The sequence below is a fragment of the Herpailurus yagouaroundi genome, unplaced genomic scaffold (genome assembly GCF_014898765.1).
Source record: "Herpailurus yagouaroundi ecotype Mexico unplaced genomic scaffold, PumYag 165, whole genome shotgun sequence".
Taxonomy (NCBI): Eukaryota; Metazoa; Chordata; class Mammalia; order Carnivora; family Felidae; genus Herpailurus; species Herpailurus yagouaroundi.
This window is the reverse complement of record NW_024412406.1, coordinates 14,652,863-14,668,275: the sequence shown is the minus strand read 5'-3', so window position 1 is coordinate 14,668,275 and position 15,413 is coordinate 14,652,863. Positions and strand designations below refer to the sequence as shown.

Here is a 15,413-nt window from a genome sequence, read left to right as displayed (position 1 = left end):
GGGGCGCCTGGGTGGCGCAGTCGGTTAAGCGTCCGACTTCAGCCAGGTCACGATCTCGCGGTCCGTGAGTTCGAGCCCCGCGTCGGGCTCTGGGCTGATGGCTCAGAGCCTGGAGCCTGTTTCCGATTCTGTGTCTCCCTCTCTCTCTGCCCCTCCCCCGTTCGTGCTCTGTCTCTCTCTGTCCCAAAAATAAATAAACGTTGAAAAAAAAATTTTTTTTAAAAAAAAAAAATTTTTTTTTTAAGTTACTAGAACTCAAGCTCTCTACAACACAATGCGGCCATGCCTTCCCTGCCCAACCTCATCTCCCACGTATCTCCACGTACAACCAACCACAGTACACTTGCTCCGCATTCTCAAACACATCTACACAGTCTGACCTTGCCTTTGCTGTCTCTGACTGGAACCATCCAACCTCCACCTACTGAAACCCTCCCAGCCTGCCGGGGTTCTCCACCAATCCCACCTCCTCCATGAAACCATTCCTGACCCCTCAAACAGATGTTCCCTTGCCTGCCATTGAACCTCACACCATCGTGTCAGTCCTCCTTTCCGGTCTTTCCATCTGTACTCGTCCTGTCTCCCTCCAGGGACTACAAGCACCCTAAGGGCAAACCATGGCTCACTCCTCTTTCTCTCCGCCGCAGCATGGAGTACAGCACTTCTACAAAGTGAGTAGTCATTGAATTAAGTGATGCCAACACAATCCTTCAGTGATCAAAATTCCATAACCTCCAGTAGCCATTTTAAATCAGTTCATCATTTCAGAATAACTATTTTATTTAGTTAGGATTATAAACATATTGCAATCTACCATAGACAAAAGTCTGGAAGAGAAGAATCTGTTATATTTTATGCTAATTAATAATGCTAAGCAGTTAAAAGATTAAAAGTGGACACAAAAATAAAAAATTTTTTTCTTATGATTAACTGTAACCAAAAGTTTTCTATTTAGGAAGATATCCAGCTAAATTTGGAAGACACCAAAATGCTGGACCTCAAACCTCAGGAAAATTGATCTAGTTAAGTATTTTAAGTGTTTATTTTTATTGGTAAGATTTTGATGCAATCAATGTTAATCTCTTTATGGAAAGGTGATGCAGACACACTAAAAATTCTACTTTCTCCTTTGTGGTGTTTTAAAACAGTCTTATTCCTGCATAATTTATAACAAGAATCTAGAAACACTGAGTCAGATTTCCCCAATGTCTATCATTAAAATGTGGAGGCAGAGAGTGGATTTGTATGGTTCAAATCATTTTTTTTAAGGAAGTATAAGTTATTAACTTGGGTATCTTGTCACCTCCTCTTTGAAGAAGCAAACACTGGTATCCAAATTTCAAATATTAAGTAAAGGGGCACCTGGGTGGCTCAGTCAGTTGAGTGTCTGACTCTTGATTTTGGCTCAGGTCATGATCTCAGAGTTGTGAGATCGGGCTCTGCACTGATCATGGAACAGCTTAAAAGTCTCTCTGTCTCTCTGTCTCTCTGTCTGTCTGTCTGTCTATCTCTCTTTCTCCCCCTCTGCTCCTCTCCCCCGCTCGTGCTCTCTCTCTCGCTCTCTCTCTCTCTCTCAAATAAAATTTTAAACTTTGGGGGCATCTGGGTGGCTCAGTTGGTTAAGCATCCAACTCTTGGTTTCAGCTCAACTCATGGTTTGTGAGTTTGAGCCCCGCATAGGGCTCCAAGCTGACATTGTCGAGCCTGCCTGAGATTCTCCCTCTCCTTCTCTCTCTGCCCCTCCCCTGCTCGCTCTCTCTGTCTCTCTCTCAAAATAAATAAATAAAATAAAATAAAAACAAATATGAAATAAGACCTGAAGGATGGAGCACCTGGGTGGCTCAGTTGGTTAAGTGCCCAACCTCGCTCAGGTCATGATCTCACAGTTCATGGGTTCCAGACCTGCATCCAGACCAGCCTGAAGCCTGCTTCGGATTCTGTGTCTCCCTCTCTCTCTCTGCCCCTCACCTGCTTACATTCTGTCTCTCTCTCCCAAAAATAAATAAACATTAAAAAAAAAATTTTTTTTTAAGACCTGAAGGAGCCCTCCTGCAGAAAGCTGGACAAGGGAAAAAAGAATCTGAGAATCACACTCAGACTTAACTCAAAATGAAATCTTAGCAACCATTCTTTAATTCAAGGCCTCAACGAGGGATCTCCCTTTCGTAACACAAACTGTGTCCACAGTGGAATGACTCCCAGAGATGTAATTTGTCCTTTTGAAAAGCAGATTAAATATTAGACTGCCATTTCCTATAGGTGATAGGTATTATATATTCTGGAGAAAATCACTAAGTACAAGATAAACAGGAATTAATCGTAAATATTCTATTAAACATGCTTCCTACATCATTAACATCATGTGAACCATTTTTAGCAAAACATTTGCACTTTATACTCCCATTAAAACAGAATTCCTTTCTAAAAGGACAAAGTGCTTCCTGAAGCCCCAGTCCAGATACAATTAGAGAACCCAGCACAAGTGAAGGTAAAAATGAACCAGCTCTGTATCCCAATCAGGAGGTTTAGCTGCAGAAGCGAGATCAGTCATCACAATGAAGGCATAGGATGAAAAAGCTGGGAATGTCTCAGAAACACTGACAGAAAATCAGAAAGGAAACAGATTTTATAAACCAACTACCCATCACTGCTAACAGACTCCTCTTACTTTTTTTCTTTAAAAGAAAATATCCTCATCTATCATATTGAGCATAGAGAAGACGGAGAGGAGAAATCCCTAGCAGTACAAGATGATCCACAATAAAATAGTATATAGATTCAGTTTTGAAAAACAATCTTAGAATTCCATAACCACTTTTTCCACTTTTGAACACACATGCCTAAGTGCCCTTTCCCATGGAAGCAGGCCCTGAGTCAAAGATTCAAGTCCAAGCAGTTTATTGGGGAGGTTCAGAAAAAGCTGTTCAGGAGTGCCCAGGACACAAGAGTCGCCTACAAGGGATGTAGAAATATACCTCAGAACTGTCTCACCCATCAAGTAGGGAAGCTGGGGTGTTCATCAGCCAGTGGTTAAGACTGCTGTGGGGAGGGGGAGACCTGGGTGGCTTAGCCAGTTAAGTGCCCGACGTGGACTCTGGTCATGATCTCGTGATTCATGAGTTGAAGCCCAACATCATGCTCTCTGCTGTCAGTGTGGAGCCCGCTTCAGATCCTCTGGCCCCTCTCTCTGCCCCTCCCCCACCGTCTCAAACATAAATAAACATTGGGGGGCGGGGGGAGAGGTTGCTGTGTGGGGAGTGGGAGAGTGTTAATTCCCTGGCACTTGATACCAGACTCAAGTAGGAGCCAAGAGGTTTCCCAGCCCACAAAGAAAATCCTCAGGCAAGAAAGACCTGCAGACCTTCAGGAAGGTACCAGCAGCCAGCAGGCCTCTGCCACAAAGACGGTAAGGTCCCAGAGGGAGATGGGACATGAACATCATTGTCTACACTGCATCCTCCAAAGGAACGCCATCCCCCTCTCCAGTCATATCTGTTGTTGGTGTTTGATATCAGTCTTCTCTTCCTTTTCTCTATTATCCAAGACAGCATATATTTCACATTTAAACATCTACCCCTAAGCTATAAGATATACAATCTTAGCTTACTTATGTCTTTATTTTCCCTTTGACTCTACTTTATATTCTTTATAAATTAAGACTCTAAGTTGGGGCACCTGCGTAGCTCAGTCAATCAAGTGTCCAACTCTCGATTTCGGCTCATGTCATGATCTCACAGTTTTGTAAGATCAAGCCCTGGGGGCTCAGTGCTGACAGCATGGAGCCTGCTTGGGATTCTCTCCATCCCTCTCTCTCTGCCATTCCCCTGTTCAAATGCCCTCTCTCTCTCTCTCTCAAATAAATAAATATTTTTTTAAAAGACTCTGTCTATTCTTGTGTTGTAAATTCTTTAATATCAGTCTTGCTCTCTATCAAGTTATAAAAAAAATTACTCCTTTGGTAATAGGCAACAGGATCCATAATACATCCATGAAAATGATGGGTTGGCCCACATGATAAGAGCTCAGGCCACACTAGCATCCAAAGAATCCTTGATGGTGTTAGAGCAGAGTAATTTTTGCAGTTCCAAAAGTACACACTGTCACAAAATAATTGCAGGGGGAAGGGGAGTAGAGGAGGCAGGTCTAAAACTTAACTGGGAAGGACCATTTTCAAAGAAATGTGACTTCACTTGTTTTGCAAAAATATGGTCTTAAAAAAAGTCCGATCTAACTATTATTTTTCTTTGACTGCAGGGACTATTCCATAATATATTAGTAACTTCCTTCTAGGCCTAAAAAGTTCCTCTTTGACTTTAGTGTGTATATAATCAAAGTGAGAGGATAATGTGCCTAGGTAAATTTTACCTAAAACAATCTTCACTGTTGTAAGCACTTGGTAAATCCTATGCTTCATAATTTCAAGAAGAAAAAAATCAACTCAGGGATTAAAAGGCTGAAATTAATGGGAATGTGGTATTATAGTTTTCTTGACTCAGAGGTACTTACTGTCACTCAACAGATAGACTGAACACTGAACAAATATTGCCTGGTTAAAATTAATTTGTTTGGGTTTGAGATTGCCTAATCTAGTCTTTAATTTTAAGACAAATAAAAATGAAAAAATAGACCCGTACACATCTCTGAAACTTTCTGGATGTTTTTACACTGATGTTTAGAGGCCCATTCTATGGCCACTTACAAGCATCTGACAGAGCCACTGTTAAATAAGATTGCTACCCAGTATTAGATTCTACTTTTAGGTAAGGATCAGGCCACACATCACCAAACCCACCGTTCCTCTGGGAAAAAAACATTCATCATACAATGCAGTATTTTAAAAACCAGACATCTCTACTTACAGTAAATGACATACATAAATATCTGTATCTTTAGGGTCTATATCAGTGCTTCTCAAACAATCTGTGATGAAGAACTATTTTTGAATTGATGTTTCCAGGCTGTCATATACTGATACTTTTGCAAAATATATTAAAGAAAATACTACAAGAAAATAAAATGTTTACCATACAAAATGCAAACTAAGTTTGTTATCTTTATTAGATTCAACAGGCATAAAGTTATTGTCAAATATCTTTAAACGTTTCTCAACACTTACTCAAACTTTCAGTACTTATCACAAGCCAGTAGCAGTTGGTGGGTAGCACTGGCCTTGGACCACAGTTTGAGTAGCACTGATCTAAAATACCATGCACTAAATAAATAAATAAATGAATAAATAATTAATAAATAAATAAACACACACAGATAAAAATAAGATAAAATAAAATAACTGCACACATATTTTCTCAAAAGATATACTTTACCTCTGACATTCTTTCCAAATCCCATAGAAGAAACTTTTTTGTCCACTTGTTCACTATTGTTTGATTTCTCCTTCATAACGTCATCGTCACTAACAACATCAGCAGAAAATTTTTTCTTTTTCTTTTTCTTGTGTCGAGGAGGAAGCTTTTTTGGAAAAGTAAACATTGGGAATATCACAAGAAACATTGCAATGGCACAAAGGAGGAATCCACTCCACCTAAAAAATTGGGAGATGTGAATAGCATTTACGGCCTTTGTATTATGAGTGAGAACAAATTAGCAAAGTAGAAGTTTATAGTAATAAAATTCTCCAGGGAAAATTTTTTACCTTCAACAACTGTAAAGCAATAAGAAGTTGGACAAACTAAGAAAGCACAGGAGTCCTCCCTTTCTATGTTATAAATGAGAAATCTACCCAATAATTATACTAGTATGATAATGAACATTATAATTAGCAACCTGACTAGAATTTTATTTAAATATTTGTTAGTTCTGCTATAATGTGCATTTTACAATAAATCAAGAAATAAAAAATAAATCAATAACTCATAAGTATAATAAGAAAATAACACAGACTCTCTAAGCATGCTTTGTGGACCAAAATAGACATATTTTTCTTACAGAAAACCATCCTTACCTCATGTGAAATGTATTTTAAATTGCTAATGGCATTCAAATATTTATCTGCAAGAATTTCAGAATATATTGAGCCTCTTAGCTGGCCCTTACCATAGTTAATCATGAGGGCCACCGAAGACACTTATGTTTGATCACTGCCTTCAAGAACTTACCTAGTTGTAAAGGAGCTAAAAATATAAGAAACAATCTCCAAGGAATGCACGAATGTATACAGTTAAGTGTTAGATCATGTGGTATAGACTATGAATGCTATAAACATTCAGATAAAGGAAATGTGTGTTAGAAACAGACACAGGAGAAGCAGACCTTGGAGAAGCAGACCTTGAGCTATGTAGAATTGAGAGTCTGTCATTGAACTCATCTGAGGTTGCCATGCTGCAAAGAGCAGAAAGCAAATGTAGAGAGTGGAACTCAAATTCTAGTTAAGGCCTTGGGCTTCTTGCTTGCATAATTCCTCAGGAGCAATCTCTCAGTCCCCTGTCAACCCTTTCTTAGCAGAGCAAGTAGAGGCTTCTGATCCTACCTAACAGGGTTGCCACTTTCTTACATATTGACTCCTTGCCTCTAATCTCTGTCCTTAAAGCTTTCAGGTTCTTAATGCTCAGACTCTGACTTCTGTATCAGCACATTCCTATAGTTGCAACCGGGATGCAAGCAGCATTCTAAGCATCGGTGTTGAAATCAACATTAATCATCCTCCATTAAGAATATTAATCATCCATTAAGAATGTAGATCGGGGCATCTGAGTGGCTCAGTCGGTTAAGCGTCTGATTCTTGATTTCGGCTCAGGGCATGATCTCATGGTTTGTGAGATCAAACCCCACGCTGAGCTCTGCACTGACAGGGCAGAACCTGCTTGAGATTCTCCCTCTCCCTCTCTCTCTGCCCCTCCCCTGCTTGTGCTCCCTCTCTCTCTCAAAATAAATAAATAAACATTAAAAATATATATATTAAAAAAAGAATACAGATCAATAGAAAAGTAAAAATTCATTCAAAAATAGCGTTTCTATTAAAGTACTGTTATCAGCTGCTACAAAGGTCACACTTGTGCTGACAGAATAATTGCAAATGATTCCATAAACCAGTCATTAATAATCCAGTGTGCTATTTTCTTTTTTTTTTTTTAATTTTTTTTTCAACGTTTATTTATTTTGGGGACAGAGAGAGACAGAGCATGAACGGGGGAGGGGCAGAGAGAGAGGGAGACACAGAATCGGAAACAGGCTCCAGGCTCCGAGCCGTCAGCCCAGAGACCGATGCGGGGCTCAAACTCACGGACCGCGAGATGGTGACCTGGCTGAAGTCGGACGCTTAACCGACTGCGCCACCCAGGCGCCCCTCCAGTGTGCTATTTTCAAAGATACTTAAAGTTATATCAAATAAAGATTTATAAACAATCAGAAAAAAAAGGCTTTATTTTGAGAAGATTGCTCAGAGCAGACTTCTAGCAATTTCAATTATTCAGTGTACAATCAAGAACCCATTGCCTGACACAGATTAGGTACTGAAAATCCTGAATAAGTAACATTGAATGAGATAGGTTTTAAAAAATAAAGTCATCTGTCTACAGAGAACATGGCTACGATCCTACCTGGCCCTGTAGTACCTCACTGCTTATGGGGCCTTTGCTGATCCGTCCCTCCTTATCTACCACCTTTCCGCACATACTACATTCAAGTCCCTTGAACTCCCTCAGTTCCCTAGACCAAAACAGGACAGGTAGCGCAACATAAGGGACAGTTCTAGAGCTGTGGCTTCAGACAAACATGAGTTTTGTCTTGTCTTTACCACTTACTAGCTCTAAGATCCTGGGGAAATTATTTCACTTTTCCAAACCAGCTTTCTCATCTAAAAGAAGAATACTACTAACTGCTTTTTGACATCATCAGAATTAATAAGACAATGCATACGGTGGACCTAAAAAAAATGCCTGCCCCCAAATCAGCAATCAATTCAAAGTAGCTAGTTTTGTTTTTGTTATGTAGATCTGTATTCAGCAACACTACCCACCTCTACGCAGAGATATCGAATGAAAATTGTATGCAAACATTTAAGATAGACTTATAGTTGGGGCACCTGGGTGGCCACAGCCAGTTAAGCATCCAACTCTGGATTTCAACTCAGGTCACAGTCTCATGGTTTGTGAGACGGAGCCACGTTAGGCTCTGCACTGACAGCACAGAGCCTGCTTGGGATTCTCTCTCTCTTTTTCTCTCTGCCCCTCCCCGGCTTGTGCTCTCTCTCTCTCAAATAAATAAATAAACATTTAAAAAAAATACACTTATAGTAGTCCAGAGTAAGAGTAAATAACAGAAGGAAGGGAAAAATTATAGCAAATAAACAAAAATAATATAAAAATAGTATAAAAGTTTGGGGTCTTTTCAAAGCAGAGCAAGCTGGCCCATATTCTTCAATGGTCTTCAGTAGCATTGACAAAATGCATGATCTAATCACAGAGCCAAAGAAGACCCCAAGAAAAGCTGAGGAAGACAGAAAGTATGTGCTATATGTTAGCAAAAGACCATCAGTAAGAGCTAAAACTGAGAAACCAGAGTCCCTAAGTCTCTTTCATGAAGCATTACTCAGAGACGACTCACAAAGTGGAGCCAGTTAAGTATATTGACTAAGAGCTTCACCTTGGACTGTTTCTTATCCCAGCTCTCACTGCCTCCAAGGCTTTGGGCAAGTTATTCAAATCACTGTGCGTCAATTTCCTCATCTGTAAAGTGGGCATTATATTAGTGACTACATATGGTTGTTGTGTATGTAGGCCTAAATATGAGGCTTAAACAAAAACGTCTGTGAAGCACTTAGTACAATTCTTGACACACAGTCATCACCCCATAAACATTAGCATTATTCATGCCTTCCTTCACTCTCTCAGTATATAGTTATTGAAAAATCCATCATTACTACTAGGCATTGGATTAAATAACATTGTATCAAATACCTCGCTTCTGGTCAAGGTAAAAGCCTATTATAAACTAAGCTACTTGATAAATAAAATTCAATTTTTAAAGAGATCTTTATTATACAGTTCTATATTGACAACTTTTATCATGTATACAACTAATACTGGACCATTAAAATAAATAGGGGCTCTTGGGTGGCTCACCCAGGTAAGCGTCCGACTTTGGCTCGGGTCATGATTTCGCGGATCATGAGTTGGGACCCTCTGTCAGGCTTTGTGCTGACAGCTCAGAGCCTAGAGTCTGCTTCAGATTCTGTGTCTCCCACCCACTCTCTCTCTTCCCCTCCCCTACTCATGCTCTCTCTCTCTCTCTCTCTCTCTCTCTCAAAACTAAATAAAAACATTCTTTAAAATTTTTGTAATAAAATAAATAAAAGTTCCTGAACATTTATTAAATTCAAAGAACTGAAAAATAGCTAATACAAACCATGTAACAAGAACTATTCTTTTTTCTCTTTTTTAAAAAAAATTTTTAATGTTTACTTATTTTTGAGAGATTGAGAGCGGAGGAGAGGCAGAGAGACAGGGAGACACGGAATCTGAAGCAGGCTCCAGGCTCCTCATTGTTAGCACAGAGCTGGACATGGGGCCTGACCCCTGGAACGCAAGATCATGACCTGAGCCAAAGTCAGACGCTTAACCAATTGAGCCACCCAGGCACCCATAGCAAGAATTATTTAAAGCTCCACAGATACAGACCCTTCTATTCCCCATAACAACCCCATGAAGTAGCTACTGCAATTACTTCTATTTTATGGCATTTTTTAAGACCAACAACTGAGGGGCACCTGGGGGACTCAGTCCACTGAGTGTCCAACCTCAGCTCAGGTCTTGATCTTGTGGTTCGTGAGTCTGAGCCCTGCGTCAGGCTCGCTGCTGTCAGTGCAGAGCCTGCTTGCGATCCTCTGTCCCCCTCTCTCTCTGCCCTTCCCCTGCTTGTGCTCTCTCTCTCAAAAATAAATAAAATATTTTTTTAAATTTTTAATAAATAAAAATTAAAAAATTAAACCAACAACTGAGGCACAGAGAAGTTAAGTAACTTCCTCCAAGGTCACACAGCTATTAGGTGGCAGACTAAGACTTAAACCCAGGAGAATATGGCTTCAGAGTCTACGCTCTTAATCACTCTACTTTGCTACCAGTTGGAGTGATGTCTACTAGAAAACTTTAAAAAGTCAGTATATGGGGCACATGGGTGGCTCAGTCGATTAAGTGTCTGACTTCAGCTCAGGTCATGATCCCACAGTTCATGAGTTCGAGGCCTGTGTTGGGCTCTGTGTTGACAGCTCAGAGCCTGGAGCCTGCTTCAGATTCTGTGTCTCCCTCCCTCTCTGCTCCTCCCCTGCTCATTCTTTGTCTCTCTCTCCCTCTCTCTCAAAAATAAATAAACATTAAAAAATGAAATGAAATGAAATGAAAGGAAAGGAAATGAAAAATTAAAAGTCAGCATAAAGTACTTATGAGCCTGAAGCTCGTATCTCTTGCCTTCTCCCTGCCCCCAATTTGGTCCTCTTCATCTTTCCCCCTCCCTCTAGATGTTCCCTTTGTTGACATGCTCTTTTCACAGACATCTAAATAGAACACAAAATATACATTGAATGTTCATAAACATATTTTAATAATCCACTTTTCCGAGAATAAAAAAAAAATCCTTACTCTGATTTATTTCAGAACTGTAAAGAAAACAGTAGTCGAGACCAAAAATTTCACTATTGGTTAAGAACTTAAAACTCCTGTGTTATTCCCCTAATGCTGACAAGGGAACTTCCTTTTGTATGATTTAAAAATTCTACCAGTCCAAGTTCATCTAGATCTTAGCACATCCATCTTCAAAGAGCATTACTTATGAAAAGAGAAGCGTTATGTAACTTAATTGATATTTCTTAACTGCTTTGAAAATAGACAGTGTTAAGCATTATTCTCATGTACTTAAGAGTTATGAGATTATCTTATAATGAAATGCATAGGTAACAAAAATGCTCTAAGAAACTCTTTGGAAAGTAATCAGTTGACACTAATTTCTAATAGTGAACTATTCTCTTTATTATAAAATGAGCATTTCTTGTCAGTGTATACCTATTACTAATCCATGTTAAATGAACTCAGGAAGCCAGTACTTTTTGGTTGGTGCTTGCTATCATGAAGAAATAACTTATGTGCAAGTTGAGGACAATGAAGAACTCGAACACAGTCCTGGCTGTGTGGATGAATAACCTAACATCCAAAGTTGGAGTTCTCATTCTAAGTCCTCAAGATTACTTATTTAGCAAGACAATTAAGGGCTACAAGTGAGAGAACAGCTAAATCTCTAGCACTCGTTGGAAAAACAATTACTGAGTGAAAAGATTCACTAACAGTGTGACAATGGAAAAGAGGGGGCTGGAGTTTGGGGCAGTCGGGGAGGGCTGACAAAGCAGAAACGCAGATATAATAAGGAAGTGGGAGGAAAATATTTTTTTAAAAGGCACAGCAAAGAAAGATAATGAAAGCTAGGACACAGCAAAGATAATGAAAGCTAGGACACAGGAAAGCCCCAACACAGCCACCTTCTCCTCCTCCACTCTGCTATTCATAGCAGAAAATGCCTCAACCCTAAAGAAGGATTGGATCAAGCCACTGTTCCCAAGCCCTCAGCACTAGTTTCCCATTGCTGCTATAACTACCCCCCCCCCCGCCTTAGGGTTTAAAACTACTTAAACGTGGTATCTTATAGTTCTGGCGATCAACAGTCTCAAGTGGGCTGACAAGGCTGCATTCCTTTCGGAGGCTCTAGGGGAAAAAACCTATTTCCTTGGGTTTCGTAGCTTCTAGAGTCTGAGTGTGTTCCTTGGCTCATAGAATCTTCCTCCATCTCCAAAGAATATGACTCCAACCTCTGCTTCAATCACCATATCTTCTCTCACTCTCACCCTCCTGTCTGCCTCTTACCCTTATAGGGACCCCTGTGATTACACAGGGCCCATTCCTGTCATGAGGATAACTTCCCTGTCCCAAGACCCCTTAATCACATCTGCAAAGTGTCTTGCCATATAAGCCAACACATCCATAGGCTCTGGAGATTAGGACATGGATATCTCTGGAGGATTAACTATTCTGCCTTCCACCCTGTCCTGGGTGACTTTCAGCTGTTTTTCATATTCCCTTGGGGGAAATTATTTTAACTCTAAGAGTACCACAACGTGAACTATCATTAATAATAAGTGAAATAGGGGCGCCTGGGTGGCTCAGTCAGTTAAGCGTCCAACTTTGGCTCAAGTCATGATCTCACAGTTTGTGGGTTCAAGCCCCACATCAGGCTCTGTGCTGATAGCTCAGAGCCTGGAGCCTGCTTCAGATTCTGTGTCTCCCTCTCTCTCTCTGCCCCTCCCCTGCTCATGCTCTGTCTCTGTCTCAAAAATAAATAGAAACATTAAAAAAAATTATTAAAAAATAATAATAAGTGAAATGAAAAATTTAGTAAACAATTCTTACCAGTTTCCAATGAAACGAGGGTCATTCTGATCAAGGTTAACAGGATTTCTGGGATCGACGTAAAACCCAATAAGAAGTCCACCTAATAAATATCCCACTGCAGGACCAAGTGCTCCCATGACATACATGATGGCTGAGAAGACAGAAGGGGAAACATGAAATACAGCAACGTGTTATTTAAATTTCAAGAGCTGTCTAATTTCAGTCATTCCATTTATATGTCACAGTTAAACCCAGTTAACAGCATCCAAAAACAAAGAACTTTAGAGATTGTGCCTCTATTTATATTTGGGTTTCAAATCATGCCCTTTATTTAGCTGCTGCCTGTTGTCCTTTTAGAACATCAGAATCATCTGGACAGCTTTTCGGTTGCTTTTGTTTGGTTTTTTTAATGTAAGTGCTCAGCCCCCACTAAATTTAAATTTCTGAAAGTGCTAGTTAATGAGCAGTCACTGGATAACCAAGAGAAGATGAAATGTAGTGTCAAGATTAAAAAATAAATAAATAAAAGTAAATAAATAAATACAAGGTCATTTCAAGATAAGAAGGAAAAAAAAGTAGAAGTCACTTGTCACAGCTGGAAGATTCTAACAGAACGAGTGAACCAAGGCCAGATTCTGCCATGAAGCTGGATTTAATTGAATTGGCAAAGTGCTCAAGCCCCCTCAAATCATGAATATTTTTCAAACCACCACTTTAGAATCAAAGAAGAGCTTCCAATGCATTTGGTTTATTGTTAATTGAGGAACCTTACTTAAAGATTCATAAATCTCATTAAATGGCATGAGTGAGAAGGTCCAAATGGATAGCAGGAACCCACAGCTGAATGAAAAAATAACTTTTTAAAGCACATGACCAAAACAGGAGGGGAAGGGGTTCTGTCAGTAAATCAGAAAGGTTTTCATTCTATCCAAAAAACAATTTGGCCATCAAAATGGGCTTAGAGCAAAACATAACAATAAATTAGGGGTGCCTGGGTGGCTCAGTCAGTTGAGTGTCTGACTTCGGCTCAGGTCGTGATCTCGCAGTTGACGAGTTCAAGCCCCGCAACGGGCTCTGTGCTGACAGCTCGGAGCCTGGAGCCTGCTTCACATTGTGTCTCCCTCGCTCTCTGCCCCTTCCCTGCTCATGCTCTGTCTCTCTCTGTCTCAAAAACAAATAAACATTAGAAAAAAATAACAATAAATTCACTGTCATGCCTTTATATTGTTTTGACTGCTGTGATTTCAAATAAAAAAATAATTTTGTCAATTTTTAAATTTTGAGGTAGGATATGAAATACCTTGAAAATCGTAGAAAAATCTAGCCACACATTCCAAACCCATTTTTTTTTCCTCCTAAAATTTAGTTATTTGGGGAGAAATCTATAAACACTTTTAAGATACTCTTGGGTGCAAGGCATGATAAACTCAGGTGTTGAGGCACCTGGGTGGCTCATTGGTTAAGCGTCCGACTTTGGCTCAGGTCATGATTTCACGGTTCTTGAGTTCAAGCCGTGTGTCGGGCTCTGTGCTGACAGTTCAGAGCCTGGAGCCTGCTTCAGATTCTGTATCTCCCTCTCTCCTCTCCCTCTGCCCCTCCCCTGCTCATTCTCTTTCTCTCTCTCTCTCTAGAATAAACCTCACAAAAAAAAAACCCTCAGGTGTTACATATTTCTCATTTCTGTTGCCATCATGCATTTAAGCTACTGAATAAATAACTAGTTTCCTTACCCTTTAAATAGCACCATATTGGGGTGGCTCAGTTGGTCAAGCATCCAACTTCAGCTCAGGTCATGATCTCACAGTTCATGAGTTCAAGCCCCACGTCGGGCTCTGTGCTCATAGCTCAGAGCCTGGAGTTTCAGATTCTGTGTCTCCCTCTCTCTCTGCCCCATCCCCACTCATGCTCTGTCTCTCTCTGTCTTAAAAATAAATAAAACATTAAAAAAATAAGAAATAAAAAAATAAATATTACCATATTTACCAAAAAGAAAATTTGACTAATCAGACTAGCTCCACCTTACTTTATCACCTGCACCTAAATAAACTTTGAATAAACTTGTACCTCCTGTTACTTATCACTACAGACAGTAATTTAACACCTGCTCCCATTTTTCACACTATTTCATAAGAGAAAGTGCTGTGTTTATTTTACAGAATCGTCTGCTTGTAACAAAAGACCTTAGGTGCTTCGACTTCTCCATCTGTGTTTGGAAATGGAGAATGGAAGCACAGCCACAAGTAACTGGTATTCCTTTGGAAGCATACTTTTAATAAAACAAAATTAGAATTTTGATAAATATCTTGTTAACCTCTCTGTTTATAGCCTGAAACGGAACTCGAGAATAAAAAATGCTTTTTCAGTTTTACCCATATGCATATGAAGATAAAATTTATGTTTACACCTCCAGGCAAATCCATTTACAACTTAAAACTGTAATGAGGCCAAAATGTGACATGAATCATCTTCCCAAAATAGTTCCTCTGGCGTGAAAGAGACTGTCTTACAAACACAGACAGGGAAAAGGGTATTTCCGCCATCCTGTTTATGCCTGGGGCACTTGAGTGCAGCATCTCGGAATGCCAAGCAGCACGGTGCAGGATGTGTGCTGGCAAGACCTCGCAATTACATGGCGAATGGAACACCAATTAAATAACATCTCCAAAAAAACTTAACTACTCTTTAACTTCTCTTAAATATTTGTTTATTTTTGAGAGAGAGAGAGTGCACGCGTGCGCGCGCGCGCGCACACACACACACACACACACACACACACACACACACAAGGGGGGAAGGGGCAGAGAGAGAGAAAGACACAGAATCCGAAGCAGCCTCCAGGCTCTCAACTGTCGGCACAGAGCCCAACGTGGGGCTCGAACTCACGAACTGTGAGATCATGACCCGAGCCGAAGTCGGAGGCTTAACCGACTGAGCCACCCGGGAGCCCAAACTTAACTACTTTTTCAAATACAGATAAAACTTTTTAAAATTCAGCTATGTAATCAGAAGAAGTTTATTTGTAAT

General features: G+C 40.0%; 1 protein-coding gene across 4 annotated transcripts in view; it reads right to left on the bottom strand.

Annotated features, from left to right (window-relative positions):
- The window catches only part of SLCO5A1 (solute carrier organic anion transporter family member 5A1), a 210,070-nt gene that overhangs the window by 75,358 nt on the left and 119,299 nt on the right, over positions 1–15,413 (bottom strand). For all 4 annotated transcript variants that reach the window (XR_005794185.1, XM_040487640.1, XM_040487638.1 and 1 more), the window contains exons 3-4: positions 12,408–12,540; positions 5,325–5,542 (exon numbers count right to left, since the gene is read on the bottom strand). Coding sequence is in view for 3 of the 4 variants with exons in the window: in XM_040487640.1 (XP_040343574.1) it covers positions 5,325–5,542; positions 12,408–12,540 (351 nt within the window). In the remaining variant the exon portion in view is untranslated. The remainder of the gene's footprint in view (positions 1–5,324; positions 5,543–12,407; positions 12,541–15,413) is intronic.